We start from the raw sequence: 15,342 nt of genomic DNA, 5'->3' as shown, positions 1-15,342 counted from the left end.
GGGTACAGAGAACTAAAGAGAGCAAGTTAGGGTACAGAGGAACAGAGAACTAAAGAGGAGGGTACAGAGTTAGAGGTACAGAGAACTAAAGAGAACAAGTTAGGGTACAGAGAACTAAAGAGAGCAAGTTAGGGTACAGAACTAAAGAGAGCAAGTTAGGGTACAGAGAACTAAAGAGAGCAAGTTAGGGTACAGAGAACTAAAAAGAGCAAGTTAGGTGCAGAGAACTAAAGAGAGCAAGTTAGGGTACAGAGAACTGAAGAGAGCAAGTTAGGGTACAGAGAACTAAAGAGAGCAAGTTAGGGTACAGAGAACTAAAGAGAGCAAGTTAGGGTACAGAGAAGTAAAGAGAAGCAAGTTAGGGTACAGAGAACTAAAGAGAGCAAGTTAGGGTACAGAGAAGTAAAGAGAGCAAGTTAGGGTACAGAGAACTAAAGAGAGAACTAAAGAGAACAAGTTAGGGTACAGAGAACTAAAGAGAGCAAGTTAAGGTACAGAGAACAAAAGAGAGCAAGTTAGGGTACAGAGAACTAAAGAGAGCAAATTAGGGTACAGAGAACTAAAGAGAGCAAGTTAGGGTACATAGAACTAAAGAGGGCAAGTTAGGTTACAGAGAACTAAAGAGAGCAAGTTATGGTACAGAGAACTAAAGAGAGCAAGTTAGGGTACAGAGAACTAAAGAGAGCAAGTTAGGGTACAGAGAACTGAAGAGAGCAAGTTAGGATACAGAGAATTAAGTTCAGTATGGCAGAACTGGGGAAAGTTGGAAGCGGCATACGTTCTTGGCTATAGTCTATTATCTATAGAACCACAAATTGCATTTGCCCATTTGGTTGATCCTTTCACAAGTGCGGATATAATGGGTGGAAGCCGAGATTCCCGAGATTTGCCTGATTCGACGGTATTCTCAGCTAACATCGCCAGTGATTGCCTGACATCGCCACTCACCCCTGAACAGCACAACATCCACACAACACCCATACAACATTCTTCCACAGGGCTCGACCGGATCACTACGTGTTCGTGATTCTACATCCGCCATTAAATAATACCCTCGACGAGTTGCAGAACTTTGTACAAATCGATAGCTTCATATTCGTGAGGGTCGAAAGATCACCACAGCTAACACGATAATTAAAACCTTAGATGCAACGTTTGTGAAACTTGCGCGATCGTGAAGAGAGCTTGGGCGGTTTGCATTTGAAAAGTGCAGTATGTTTAGACAGAAATAGCAATAAAGTGGCAATTTCCAATCCAAGAGAACCGCACGACTTCACTCTAAGGAGGGAGAGGAGGCTTAATTTGTTTGTTGTAAGTGTGAACATAATGAGCTGCGTCGCTACTCGAAGGTTCCGCTGTACTGGGCGACAATCGGGAGGAATACCCCGTCTCATTCAAGACACACAAACACAAGAACACAACTGGACGCCGGGATTTAAGCACAATTATAGCAATTAGAGGCACAATAGGGGCAAGTTCACGACAGGGAGCACCAGTTTGGAATTAAACTGGCTTTTTTCCAGTGATGAGCGAACGCTTAACACATTCAGATAGCAGCCCGAACACAGAGTGAGTGAGTATGGTTTTACGCCGCTTTTAGCAATATTCCAGCAATATCACGGCAGGTGACACCAGAAATGGGCTTCACACATTGTACCCATTTGAATCGAACCCTGATCTTCGGCGTGACGAACGAGCGCTTTAACCACGAGGCTATCTCACCGGCCCCCGAACACAGAGAAGGAATATACAGATTACTGTAGATTTAAAGAGAGGTGGTACAGTTGTACAGTGAGTGAGTTTAGTTTTACGCCGCACTCAGAAATATTCACCCTATATGGTGGCCGTCTGTAAATAATCGAGTCTGGACCAGACAATCCAGTGATCAACAGCATGAGCATCGATCTACGCAATTGGGATACGATGACATGTGTCTACCAAGCCAGCGAACCTGATCACCCGATCCCGTTAGTCGCCTCTTACGACAAGCATGGGTTACTGAAGATCAATTCTAGCCCGGATCTTCACGGGTGCAGTAGCACAGAATGACGGTACTTCGGAATATATGATTCTGGGTTCGAATCCCGACTCGCTCAGATTTTGTTTCCAGGTTTGTTAGCACCATGCTCGTGGGTTTCACTAAAGTGGTAACCGTGTGAGACCTGCATCACTTCGGGCATTTGTCCCACATTAAGCAGACCCACCAGGAAATATAACTGGGTCTGGAACATTCTCCACATAGCAACCTTCAAATTCACTCAATCACGTTTGCGTAGCGTTGAAAGGTTGGTCTCAAGACTTGCAGAAGTTAGTGGCTGTGCAACCTGAGCTGATGCTCTTGCCTTGGATACATTTGCAGAATTACTCTGAACAAATGCCAATGAAAACAGTTCTATTCTAAACAGAAGAGTGCATCTAAAGTAACAGAACTAGCTGGGGAATTAAATCTATAGTTCTTTATACAATACTCTGCCTGACAAAGATTAAACTCTGCCTGTTGTCGACACAAGAAGTCGTGGTCTGATGGTATACGCCGTCCCTGGACATCTGGGTCATAGACTTCAGGCACTCAGACGTTCTTAGCCAACTGTGCAGGTGCATTCATTGTATGAACTTAAGTGTTACCCGTAATCCCCTTATTTCTAACTGGCGTGTAAACGTCCCGAGCTCCGGGCTTGCTAGTCATTCATCTATTGACAAACTAATTTCATTACGCGAGGGAGGTTTTGTTCACTCGTTGATTGTACGGACGTTCAGTGTCTGATGACTGAGGTATCTTTTATGTGAGAATCGTGTTTGGTGTCTGCACGTGGACTGTGGCTTGGTGCCCAGCTCAATCAACAACTGCTGTAGTTGCTTCAAGACAATGAGTGAGTTTAGTTGTACGCCACTTTTAGCAATATTACAGCCATACCGGAATGGGCTTCACACACCGTATTCATTTGGGGAATAGAACCCGGGCCCTGGCGTGACGAGCGAACGCTTTAACCACTAGGCTACCCCATCGCCCCTGTGCAAACATACTATTTGTATAGTTCAGTTGAACCTGAAGTGGATTTTATTTTCAGTGAATATGATGGGCACGATTGACATTTTTGTCTTAAGCGTCGCAACTCGCAATGCGGCGATATATATCTTGGGTATGGTGTAAACCTATGGTCGTAAGTTCGAATCCGGTTCTCAGCACCAGGCATTCAATCAATCTCTGCCCATTCAATACCTTAATACCAATTCACTCACTGAACCACCCAACCACCCTTCCATCCACTCACTCACCCACTCACGCACCCACTCGACCACCCACTCACATAAACAACCGCCCACTCACTCGACCACCCATCCATTCATTCACTCACCCATCCACTGCCTCTCCGTCCTACTCGGTAGTTGTAATGCGGCTGTAAATGTTTATGTATGGAAGGTTAAAAGGGCCATGTTCCGAGATAATCGGGCTGCTGACATGGTGTTTACAATAATGAAGAGATCAGTCTCCAGACTTAGTAACCATACAACTATCGATGTAGTTAAGGAGGGCCACTAGGGTCATCTCCCACACATAATGACTAGTTATGGAACACCGACAGGGGCATGTTACTCAGATAAGAGGATAATTGGAAGTATTATAACGCTGGTAACATTCATCACGCAGTTTGAGCGTGCGCAGACATTCAGCTCCCGAGATGCAGTGTTTCATGTGTCGGGATGCTCCGGATGAAGTCAGATGTTCAAGGCTCTGACAATATGAGCCGTTCTGTGATCTGTCCCAGTGATTAAGATCACAAACGCCATTCCACATGCATCCCTGCTCAAAACCAAATTAGATTTTTTTTTCACAAATCATCCGAAAGTCTCTCTTTAGACGTCCAGCGGTTCAATCCGCGAGCATACTGAACAACTCGTCTTGTATTTTTATCATTAGAAGGATTCGTTTTTCGTGCTTTTCGACATCAAAATAACAAATTATGAAGAGACAGAACTGCTTTTACATCAACGATCCCCCTTCTGATCATCCGCATCGACAGTGATCACATGAACTCACTGATGTGATCCATTAAGCTGGGTTTAGGTCCGGGCTTCGGATGGGACAGGTTTTCTGTCTCCCTCACGGTAATTGTTCATGTTCGTTAGAATTAGCTATTCTCCGTTTTGTAGAAATCTCCTGAAGTTGAAGTGTTTGATCCCAACTCAAAGACATTGCAAACGAAAACGTGTTAACAGTTCTATTTGCGGACCTTCTTACAGCACACTGTCATCGAGGGTTGGAAAGGGATTTGTTTGGACCAGAAAGCAATGGTATTCGAGTGGTATTCTCATCAGGATGAGACCTTCGGGGCCTGGCTGAGCTCACTCAATGAGTATATACCTAAAAGGTCACACGTCTGGACGTTGACACCGTAACACACAATGTGGGGAACTGGCTGTAATAACTCATTAATTTCCCATACTTACGATATGACTGGTATAATGATAATTTGACCAGTATGTTCCTGATTGTATAACCTATATATTTCAATCAGCGATGATGTGACCAGTATGTTTCTGATAGTACAACCAGTATATTTCAATCAGCGATGATGTGACCAGTATGTGTCCCTGTAACATGTGCCTGGAGCATGTACTAGTTGCGTGGATATATGCGCTATATAAATATTCTATATATTGATGTAACCAGTATATTTCCCTTAGTGGTAACGTGACCACTATGTTTCCTCGGTGATGGTGTGCCCGGTGTATTTCTCTGTAGTGGTGATATCATCCGTGCTGATGATCTATATATCTGTCAGTGGTATCATACCTGGGGTATTTCGATTATTTACCTGACATATATTTCTTTTAGTTGGGATATGACCATCAGCGGCGATATAACTGGGATATTGATAGTTTCAGTGATGGCATGACTCCTGCCGTGATGACATAATGGTATATTTCACTCATTGTAGTGATGTCACCTTGTACTTCCCGGATTTTGGTGATGGCATCACTGGCATATTCCCTTTATGTCAGTGATGCTGTACAATATATTAGTTATTTTTGTGATGATGGAGAACACTTAATTATTTTTTACTTAATACATCAGGCGTCGAGACGGTCATTTATCATCCAAAACTGTGTTCCACAGGAGATATCACTTGTGTGAGATCATATGATATCTCCTAGGAGATATCGTTTTGACAGATTTTGTAAAATGCCCTGACAATGCTATGACGTCACGAACTTGATGACGTCACAATGCTATGACATCGCTGCACTGCAAGTCTAATGGTAGTACAGTGTTCAGAGATGTACATTTTCCATTGAAAACTAAGGAAGAATGATTTTTGATGATAAATAGAATCTCACCCTCGTGTCTACTGATATCAATTATATCAACACTCGTTGATAAAAGTAAAAATATCCTCGGCAAGCCTCGGATATTTGTAACTTTATCAACTTGTGTTGATATAATTGATATCAGTAGACACTTGGGTGAGATTCTCTATATATCTACTGATATGGCACATCTCACTTACAGGTAAAGTGCGTTCATACTGAACTGTCCATATGGATCCACTGCATATCGTGACTTAAACACTGAAATTCTATTAAAAAAGTCGAAATGTCGGAAATAGCTACCCATAGTTTCAACATGTCTCACTCTGCACCACCTCCCCACCGTGCTACGACCTCCACGTGGGCGGCAGCTGAGAATTACATGAAGTGAGACAATCCTTCCACTAGGATACACTTAACGTTACACCAGTATATAATTTATTGCATTTGATCCAGTATGATTTGTTTTTGAGAAACTTCTGGGATGAAATGTCAACATCCACTGTTTCAGTACAAGTCGATATGTTCTGAAATGTTAAAAGCAATCAGTTTGTGCTGGAGATTTGATAAGCGATGACGAACTGCAACAACAGTCAAAGTGTAGTCCCTGACGCCGCCGTGAATATACAAGAATATATTACTGTTTGCGACGAGTTTGATGTGATTTATGTTGGTGATTGACGGCGCTGTATGATGTTTCGGGGCAAATATTAAGTATTTTATTGATGTCATGACCGGTATATATCACATACATTGGTATTGATATGAAGATATAGTTCATCCTTAAACCAATCAGTGTGTGCTGGCGATTTGATAACCGATGCAGTTTTGAACGTATGGAAGACCGAAAGGGCCACAACTGCCAAAGCGTAATCCCTTATGTTACTATAACTATTGGCGATGAACGCTGTGTGTCCGGCAGGGCGATATGAGTCCCTGAACTTATTGATCAGAGAACCAGGAGATAGGTAGGTCATAGATTAATTCACATGAAGACTGTGGGGACCATAAACCGTTACATGGGTTTTACATACTCGCAATGGAAGTAAACGCAACACAACCCGTCCATAAATCATGTACCATTCGGTTATTATGATTGTAGCACGCGCGTTTTCGTTTTTTCTCTGAAGGGGAGTTGTTTCTGTGGGTTTGGCGTTTTCTGGTTTTTTCATCTATCTATATCTCTATCTGTCTATCTATCTATCTATCTATCTATCTATTTTACTATTTATTTGATTATTTAAAGTCTGTGTATGTATTGTTTATGTTCTTACTTTATGAATATTATGATACCAAACAGGTGTTTGTGGGTATGTATGCGGATCTTGCGCAAATGAAATCGCGGCAATACGCATTTAAAGGACTGGCGCATTTTTAAACCAACTGCTACACCGTTATTAAAGGCTGTGATTTGGTTTGGTTCGAGTTACCCTTGTCGAACATCTACAGTTGTCATGTTGTGTTCCAGGAATGGTACGACGAGAGACTGAACTGGAACTCGAGTCTGTACGGCGATATCACCTCCATCAGGATCCCATGTGAGAAAATATGGCTGCCAGACATCGTACTGTACAACAGGTGAGTTGCCTCCCTTTGGAGCAAAGCGATCACGTACACGTGATATCGTACTGGAGACATACTGCTTTACCTCAAACTTGAGAATGGTAAACACGTAAAAACAACATCTTACCGGTGGTGGGCAACTTGGACCAGAAGTAGGGTCTTATTTCTGCACATCTCCCTTTGGGAAACGATGAACGTGTACAGATGACAATGCACAGGAGAAATGACATTCTCTTCCCACAGAGGTTACTTGTCATATCTTCCTACGAACCTCTGTTCTAATGCGGCCATATTTCCCCGTTCTCGTAAAATCCCCATTCGTAACTACTCGCCTCTTTCCGTGACCTACAAGAAGACTCGTACCCCTATCGTACGCCATTATTGCCAAGAATCTTGGCAAACCAATCAAATCGCGCGTAGTAAAACGCATTTCGAAAACGGCTGCACCCTTGAACTTTGAAACTTCGCTAACTATGCAAAGCAGAGTGTAAACATACTTTGAGCTAAAGGATCAGCAACTTTCAACACTGAAACATAAAGGTAATGATATAGCTACAGGATATTCTTGAAGTAACCATGTTTGGAAATACAGAGTTATCTTTCCTTGGTACTAGTAATAGACTATTTTCATCTCCGTGCCCGTTTGCGCTTAGACAGGGCCTAGTCATAAACATGGCCACGAGAGGGGTACGAGACGCCATCCGGCTTGCCGGAATGACGCGAGTAGTTACGAATGGTAAAATACCCTAGCGGCAAAAAATCGCAACACCAATTATCTCCCTTCTTTCTATCCAATCAGAACACGTGTTACATCGACTTAGATCCAGCTTGACTAATGCAAGCAAATATCCCTTCTCTGTCGGGGACTTGTGTTGATGTGACACACAAGGCATTTAATAGCTAGAGGTCCTTGCGAATGATCACTTTTGAAACAACGTCGCTGATTGCACAGCTAAATCTGATTGCAACAAATCACGAATCCTGAACACTCGCACCATGGAAGTGCCGTATTAGAACAGAGGTTCGTAGGGAGATATGACAAGTAACCTCTGTGGGAAAGAGAATGGAGAAATGGCGAGTAGCTAATTAAATGGTAAACACGTAGAAATGACATCGTACTGGGACAGGTGGTGAGATACCGGCTCCTTAAAAACAGTAAATACTTAACACGTCATAGTACTGGAGATACCTTACATTATAAGGTGTGAGTTGACCCTTTTTGACGTCGGCTGACACTCACAAACATCTTAAATTGGAAGTGGAGAGTTACCTTCACTTTAAAGACTTCCAACTCGTTCAGACGATAACTTACTGGTTGGTAGGTTTTATTGTTTTCGGGCGACGTGGGCCAGTGAGAGGCCTATTTGCATAAACCACATATTGGCATAAACCACAAGCTATTACATCGCCAAAGGGAATTGTTTAGATAAGATAAAAGAAACGACAGCACTATTAACATTCATTTGGATAGTACTTAGGACGTGTTAAGTTACCTCCCCTCGTACGACGTTGTGATGCGACCACACGGCACCGCATCTCGGCATTTATAGGCTCCTCCTTGCCCTTGTAGGGTGTTGCTCACATTGATATGGTTTGTTGAGTGGTACTCCTGTAGTCCTGTAGATTCTTATCTAAGCTGGTGACCTACGTCATGTATTAGCCGTGACATATATCCTGGAGAACATGTAGCGTGTGACTCACGTAGCGGTGGCCATGTTGGATGTGGATCAGTCGTTGTGTGAGCCACCTGGTGTCTGTATCGACGTGCGTGTTCACTTGCTGATAATCTGAAGACATCTATTTACAAACTAAGCGGACTTTAGCTTTAGACTATACTCTGCAAATTCACCCTTGGATTTTCAATGTGATCGATTCAGTTCTCACGATTCATGTGTGCCAAGCGATTGAACAACAGGCTTTGGTGTAACCGGACGAAGCGTCCATAAAATGCTTGATTTTAACGGTATGGGGTCGTAGCAGCAACATCCTGTGAGTGATCTGTTTGATTGACATTTAGAAGTTGGTGACTACAAATGATAAGAAAGTAAGATTGTTTATGGATACACCACAGAAAACCCTACTGAAAGCTAATAGCAGGAACACCTCTAAACGACAACATCAACCCAAAGGTGTTGTCTACAAAATCAATTGTGACTGTGGCGAGGCCTATGTACGCGAAACCTCCCGGCCCATAAATATCAGAATCAAAGAACACTTATCATCTACCACTAAATCTGACAGAAAACCAGCACCATCAGACTACATCATCAACTGTCCCAATCACAACATAATTTGGGACAACGTAGAGATATTATCGAAAAACCACCAGGACTTCACCAAAAGAAAACTTGCAGAAGCAGTTCAAATCCGGATACACAAGCCCTCAATCAACAGAGACCAGGGATATCTCATCCCTTCTGCATAAAATGAACTGATAAAAACAACAGATTAGAGCTCTCCAGCTATCATTGCTAATTAATCTCATCAGCCATGTATATTTCGTTTCTGCCTCTAGGACCATTGGCTTCCTCCTATTGTCACTACATTATTACCACCGTGCCTTGTTGTTGTTGTTAATCCCCTTTGATTCATACCTACCTGTTGTTATTACTTAATCCCTGTTCATGTATATAAGTCTGTTCTGTGCTGTAGTACTTCACTCTTGCTTGACAACGGTCTAAGAATCTATACCGAAACGTCGCATCATATATAATAAAAGAAGTTGTTATCCATAAACAATCTTACTTTCTTATCCTGTGAGTGTATACAAAATAATAACGGACCAAAACATATGGACAATAATATTACGTGTGTCGGTGAACCTACGAAAAATAGGTTTTATTCTCTTCTCGGAGTAAACATCAGCTTGTTATGATTTTACGATCGTTAGTTAACGAAAACATTTTAGATATTTTATGCTGTGACGTCTGTTTCAGCGTTGATGATTACACATCCGGGTACATGCCGAGCCTCGCTATGGTGTATAATGACAGCCGGGTGTTCTGGGGGCCGGTTGTCAGGTTCCGCAGCTCGTGCAAGATCGACATCACATTTTTCCCCTTCGACGACCAGCTGTGTAAACTAAAGCTTGGATCGTGGGCCTATAACGGTTTCCAGGTAAAACACCGCCCGTGAAGATCCGGGCTATAATTGGTCTTCAGTAACCCATGCTTGTTGTAAGAGGCGACTAACGGGATCGGGTGGTCGACTCGAACCTACAAGTACCACCTCGTCATATAAAATGTTTACCTGTTATCAGTCGCTGCCACAAGTCCAAAGAACGCCAGAAATTTAAATAGGAATTACAATAAATGAGAATCAAGGACATTATTCAGATACTTTTGTCTTTATTAAGGGTTTGTTTTTGTTTTGTGTTTTGTGTGTGTGTTGTGTGGGTTTTTTTCTGTTTTTGTTTTCCCGACCGACCGATCCATGTTTAGAATTTGGTGGCTACGTGAAACATATAAATAAAACTGACGTCCTCAGCTTCGCAGACTGGACATGTCATCGTTTAATTTCCTAATTTATATTGATCACTGGATTGCCTGGTCCAGACTCAATTATTTACAAACTGCTGTCGTACAGCTGGAATATTGCTGAGTGCGGCGTTAAACAACAACCAGCAAGGTGAAACACATACTGAGTGAGTGAGTTTGGGGGTGGGTGAGTGGTTGTGGGAGTGAGTGGGTTTGGGTTGTGGGTGGATGGATGGGAGCTTGGATGCTTGAGTGAGTGAGTGAGTGAGTAAGTGAGGTTGGCTAACATCATCTGAACTACCTACTACTGACTCATTGTAGATGTATATAATGGTCCCAAGCAAACGGATGCTTGATGTATCATACATAGTGGAAGTGGAAAGCCTGTGTCTTGTTTATCTGACTCAGATGAACACCATTGTATATTTACAAACTGTTCTTACACGATTAAGACACGATTGTTTATGGAACAGATCATTCGAATTTTTGTTCTGTTTTCTACGGAGACTATAGTCTTAAAACAGCTACCTTAATTCATTAAAATTTTGAAAGAACATCTTTTTGCGACTGATTAAAGCATGGTTATAGCATAGTTATTACACATGTTCGACAGTGTAAAATGCAAACTGCGATGCAACACAGTGCAACATACTGTTTCAGGTTGACGTTTGGAATCGATCCGACACCATGGATCTCTCCAACTTCGTCGACAACGGCGAATGGGAACTGATAGGAGTCAAGGTCCAGCGCAACGTCGTGATATACAACTGTTGCGACGAACCCTTCCCGGATGTGACGTTTTACATCCATCTGCGCAGGCGCATCAAGTACTACTTCATGAACATCATCATTCCCTGTATCATATTGTCGTTCCTGTGTCTGGCCGGCTTCCTGCTGCCCCCCGAGAGCGGGGAGAAGATCACCCTCGGGCTCTCAGTCCTCCTCACCATCACCGTCTTCATGCTCATGGTGGCCGACAAGATGCCGCAGACCTCCGAGTCAATATCAGTTATTAGTAAGTCCTCACATCTCCGTGTCAATATTAGTTATTAGTAAGTCCTCACATCTCCGTGTCAATATCAGTTATTAGTAAGTCCTCACACCTCCGTGTCAATATCAGTTATTAGTAAGTCCTCACACCTCCGAGTCAATATCAGTTATTAGTAAATCCTCACACCTCCGAATCAATATCAGTTACATGTATTAGTAAGTCCTCACAACTCCGAGTCAATATCAGTTATTAGTAAGTCCTCACACCTCCGAGTCAATATCAGTCATTAGTAAGTCCTCACACCTCCGAGTCAATATCAGTTATTAGTAAGTCCTCACACCTCCGAGTCAATATCAGTCACAAGTAAGTCCTCACACCTCCGAGTCAATATCAGTCATTAGTAAGTCATCACCTCCGAGTCAATATCAGTCATTAGTAATCCTCACACCTCCGTGTCAATATCAGTTATTAGTAAGTCCTCACATCTCCGTGTCAATATCAGTTATTAGTAAGTCCTCACACCTCCGAGTCAATATCAGTTATTAGTAAGTCCTCACACCTCCGAGTCAATATCAGTTATTAGTAAGTCCTCACACCTCCGAGTCAATATCAGTCACAAGTAAGTCCTCACACCTCCGAGTCAATATCAGTCATTAGTAAGTCATCACCTCCGAGTCAATATCAGTCATAAGTAATCCTCACACCTCCGTGTCAATATCAGTTATTAGTAAATCCTCACACCTCCGAGTCAATATCAGTTATTAGTAAGTCCTCATATCTCCGTGTCAATATCAGTTATTAGTAAGTCCTCACACCCCCGAGTCAATATCATTCATTAGTAAGTCCTCACATCTCCGTGTCAATATCATTCATTAGCAAGTCCTCACACCGCCGAGTCAATATCAGTTATTAGTAAGTCGTCACACCTCCGAGTCAATATCAGTCACAAGTAAATCCTCACACCTCCGAGTCAATAGGGGCGGTGGGGTAGCCTAATGGTTAAAGCCTTGGCTCGTCACGCCGAAGACCCGGGTTCGAATCCCCACATGGGTACAATGTGTGAAGCCCATTTTTGGTGTCCCCCGCCGTGATGTTGCTGGAATATTGCTAAAAGCGGCGTAAAACCAAACTCAGTCAGTCAGTCAGTCCGAGTCAATATCAGTCATTAGTAAGTCCTCACACCTCCGAGTCAATATCGGTCATTAGTAAGTCCTCACCTCCGAGTCAATATAATTCATTAGTAAGTCCTCACACCTCAGAGTCAATATCAGTCATTAGTAAGTCCTCACACCTCAGAGTCAATATCAGTCATTAGTAAATCCTCACACCTCCGAGTCAATATCAGTCACTAGAAAGTTCTCAGACCTTCGAGTCAATATCAGTTATTAGTAAGTCCTCAAACGCCCGCGTCAGTATCAGTCATAAGTAAAACGAGGTAGTGATGGTGGTTCAAATGAAACAACCAGAAACTATTATTCGATGATGATATATTTGATGCGATTATCATATTTGTGGTTTTAAGTTTTGACATTTGATGCGTCAGCAACAGTTTACAATAGAGCAACGTGTTTATAAGTTTGTATTTGGGGTGCTCAAATTCAGCTTTCAAATGTATACTTTCTTCAGACAAGAATCGCTATATAAATATGACATTAGAATCATTATATATGTAATCCCATATGTCATTCCAGGTATATATTTGATGGTTGTCCTGGCAACCAGCTGCCTGTCGGTCTTGTCCTCGGTGCTTGTCCTCGGCATCCACCACCAGCGAGGACAGCCTAAGCACGTGCCGCACTGGCTGAAGATCGTCAGCTTCAGCATCCTTTCACCCGTGCTCTGCATTAAAAAGCCAGCCCAACATGTCAAGAGACGTCGGCAAGCCAACAAGGACAAGAAAACCTCTAAGAAGTGTCGCGTCGCCATGGAAGAACAGGAGTTTGTGAAACTCGACCCACCCAAACCGGATTCTATAGAGCAAATAGAAACGCCACCTATGGAAGCAAGGGGAGGTCAGTCGTTGGAACGTCCCGTGCCAACCGTCATGGAATGTGTGTCGTCAAATAATTATAGTTCTGTAGTGAGACAGCTGATGAACCTCATCCATAAAAAACATCTCGATGAGTTGAAAGAGGACGAGATTTTCCGAGAATGGCGAGACGTTGCCTATGTGCTGGATAGGCTGCTGTTTGTGGTGTTTCTCTTCGCGACAGTCATATCGACCGTCTTCATCCTGGAGATGCGACCCGACACCAAGAAATTCGACTCCATCTGAGACACGTTTTTGTCTTTATGTCGTGTTATTGCAACATGCAATCGTTGCTACAGTGTGTTCTGTCATGAGATGCACCTGAATCAACACGTGGGACATTGGTAATCGAACTCCCTCATTCGGAGCAACTTCGGGAGTTTCCGTGACTCTCCGTACAGGGAGATATATATAATATCACATGGAGATCTTGTGATATATAACTTCACATTCCGTTCATGGTTGTATATGAGAGAGCGTGTATAGTCTAGTCCTGAGTGAGGTGTCGTGAGGTAGTACCCAATCATGAGATTTGGCGTCTAGTTGTCTTTTGAACTATAAATGGTTTGGTGGATGGCATTCTATATACTGTAACCCCGTCAATATGGACAGTGATATTCATCAAATAAAGTTTGGTTTAGGGACCCTCAATGCTAGTAGACTTCGAAAACAAATGTCAGTTTTCACATGAAATGCACACACAGACGGACACGCACGCGCACTCATACACACACGATCACAGAATCATGCATACAAACATTCACACATAAATTATCAGTAATATTTGTATAATTACGTATGAACGTTGTTCCTCAACAATATGTCCGTGAGGCGGGTTTTCTGACACCCAATGGACAACTGTTCTTCAATGTCCTAATGATAACCATTCCAATTATTCATATCATGGGGAGATATGTTTCAGAGCAGCAAGCATGCCATTATGTTGTTTACTGATCCTCACCAGAAAACGCTGTTAATATGTCGGATACAAACTCGTCGCCAGCCGATGTGTCCGGACACCTCTTCCCCAACTCACATAATATGACATATATATCTGATTTTGTTTTATTTAGGTGACGGGAGTAATCTGCTTCCATATTAGGATGAGTCACGTGGTGTCGTCATTTCCGGCACGTGTGTCATGTGTGTATGATGGCTGTATCTAGTAAACTAACCTGGAAAACGTGGGAATTGCATTTGTTATCTCTCAGCGTACATTATAAGTTGTATGCTTCTCTCGAGGGTAATACGGTCTGATGTACACCTCTTTGTAGCAGTGTCACCCGAGCCGGTGTACGTCTCTGTTTACAAAGAGGCGTACATCAGACCGTATTACCCGAGGGAGAAGCATACAACGTATTTAACTTACCGCCATGTTAAATGTGCAGACTATTTTATTTTAATTTAAAGATCGCTAGCGACTATATGACTAAACAAAATGGCGTCTGCCCCTCGACTGGATTTTTTTAATCAGTGAAACATATTCTGTCAAGGTTAACACTGCTATAAAAATGGTTAATTATGTTTAAGTTGAGGTGCAAACGATTCAATGTATAAAATAGTTTAGATAAAGCAGTGAAAGTCGGTAAGAAATCTGTACATAGTCAATTCAAAAACAGCTAATCGAACGGTTTTAGAACTCCGGACACCGCAGGTGTCATATGATGACGTCATACGATTGTAAGCGATACAGCTTCTCGGCGGAGAGTTTAGCGGTTACCGTGGCGGCGGGTAATATTTTTTCCAGTTATCACCCTCCTGGGAGGGGCGACACGGAAACTTGTTAAAGCGTGATTGACCAATGAAATTAAAGTATTTCATATGAAGGTAAGGTAGTTGTCTTTAGAACACCCGTGAAGATCTGTGTTAGAATTGATCTTCAACAACCCAGCAACTAATGGGATCAGATGGTCTGGCTCACTGACTGCATGTAATCGTATCCCAATCGCGTAGATATGTGTTCATGATATCAA

At 42.6% G+C, this 15,342-nt stretch overlaps 1 protein-coding gene across 1 annotated transcript in view; it reads left to right on the top strand.

The window, feature by feature from the left end:
• The window catches only part of LOC124254827 (neuronal acetylcholine receptor subunit alpha-10-like), a 54,855-nt gene extending 40,299 nt beyond the window's left edge, over positions 1–14,556 (top strand). Inside the window, exons 3-6 of the mRNA XM_046688673.1 lie at positions 6,779–6,888; positions 9,810–9,990; positions 11,010–11,364; positions 13,032–14,556. Of these exons, the coding sequence (XP_046544629.1) occupies positions 6,779–6,888; positions 9,810–9,990; positions 11,010–11,364; positions 13,032–13,615 (1,230 nt within the window). The 3' untranslated portion in view covers positions 13,616–14,556. The remainder of the gene's footprint in view (positions 1–6,778; positions 6,889–9,809; positions 9,991–11,009; positions 11,365–13,031) is intronic.
• Positions 14,557–15,342: the final 786 nt, after the last annotated feature.

The sequence above is a fragment of the Haliotis rubra genome, unplaced genomic scaffold (genome assembly GCF_003918875.1).
Source record: "Haliotis rubra isolate DU_JTF1 unplaced genomic scaffold, ASM391887v1 Scf584, whole genome shotgun sequence".
In the NCBI taxonomy this organism is placed as follows: domain Eukaryota; kingdom Metazoa; phylum Mollusca; class Gastropoda; order Lepetellida; family Haliotidae; genus Haliotis; species Haliotis rubra.
Note: the sequence above shows the minus strand (reverse complement) of the source record. Positions and strands in the feature narration are given on the sequence as shown.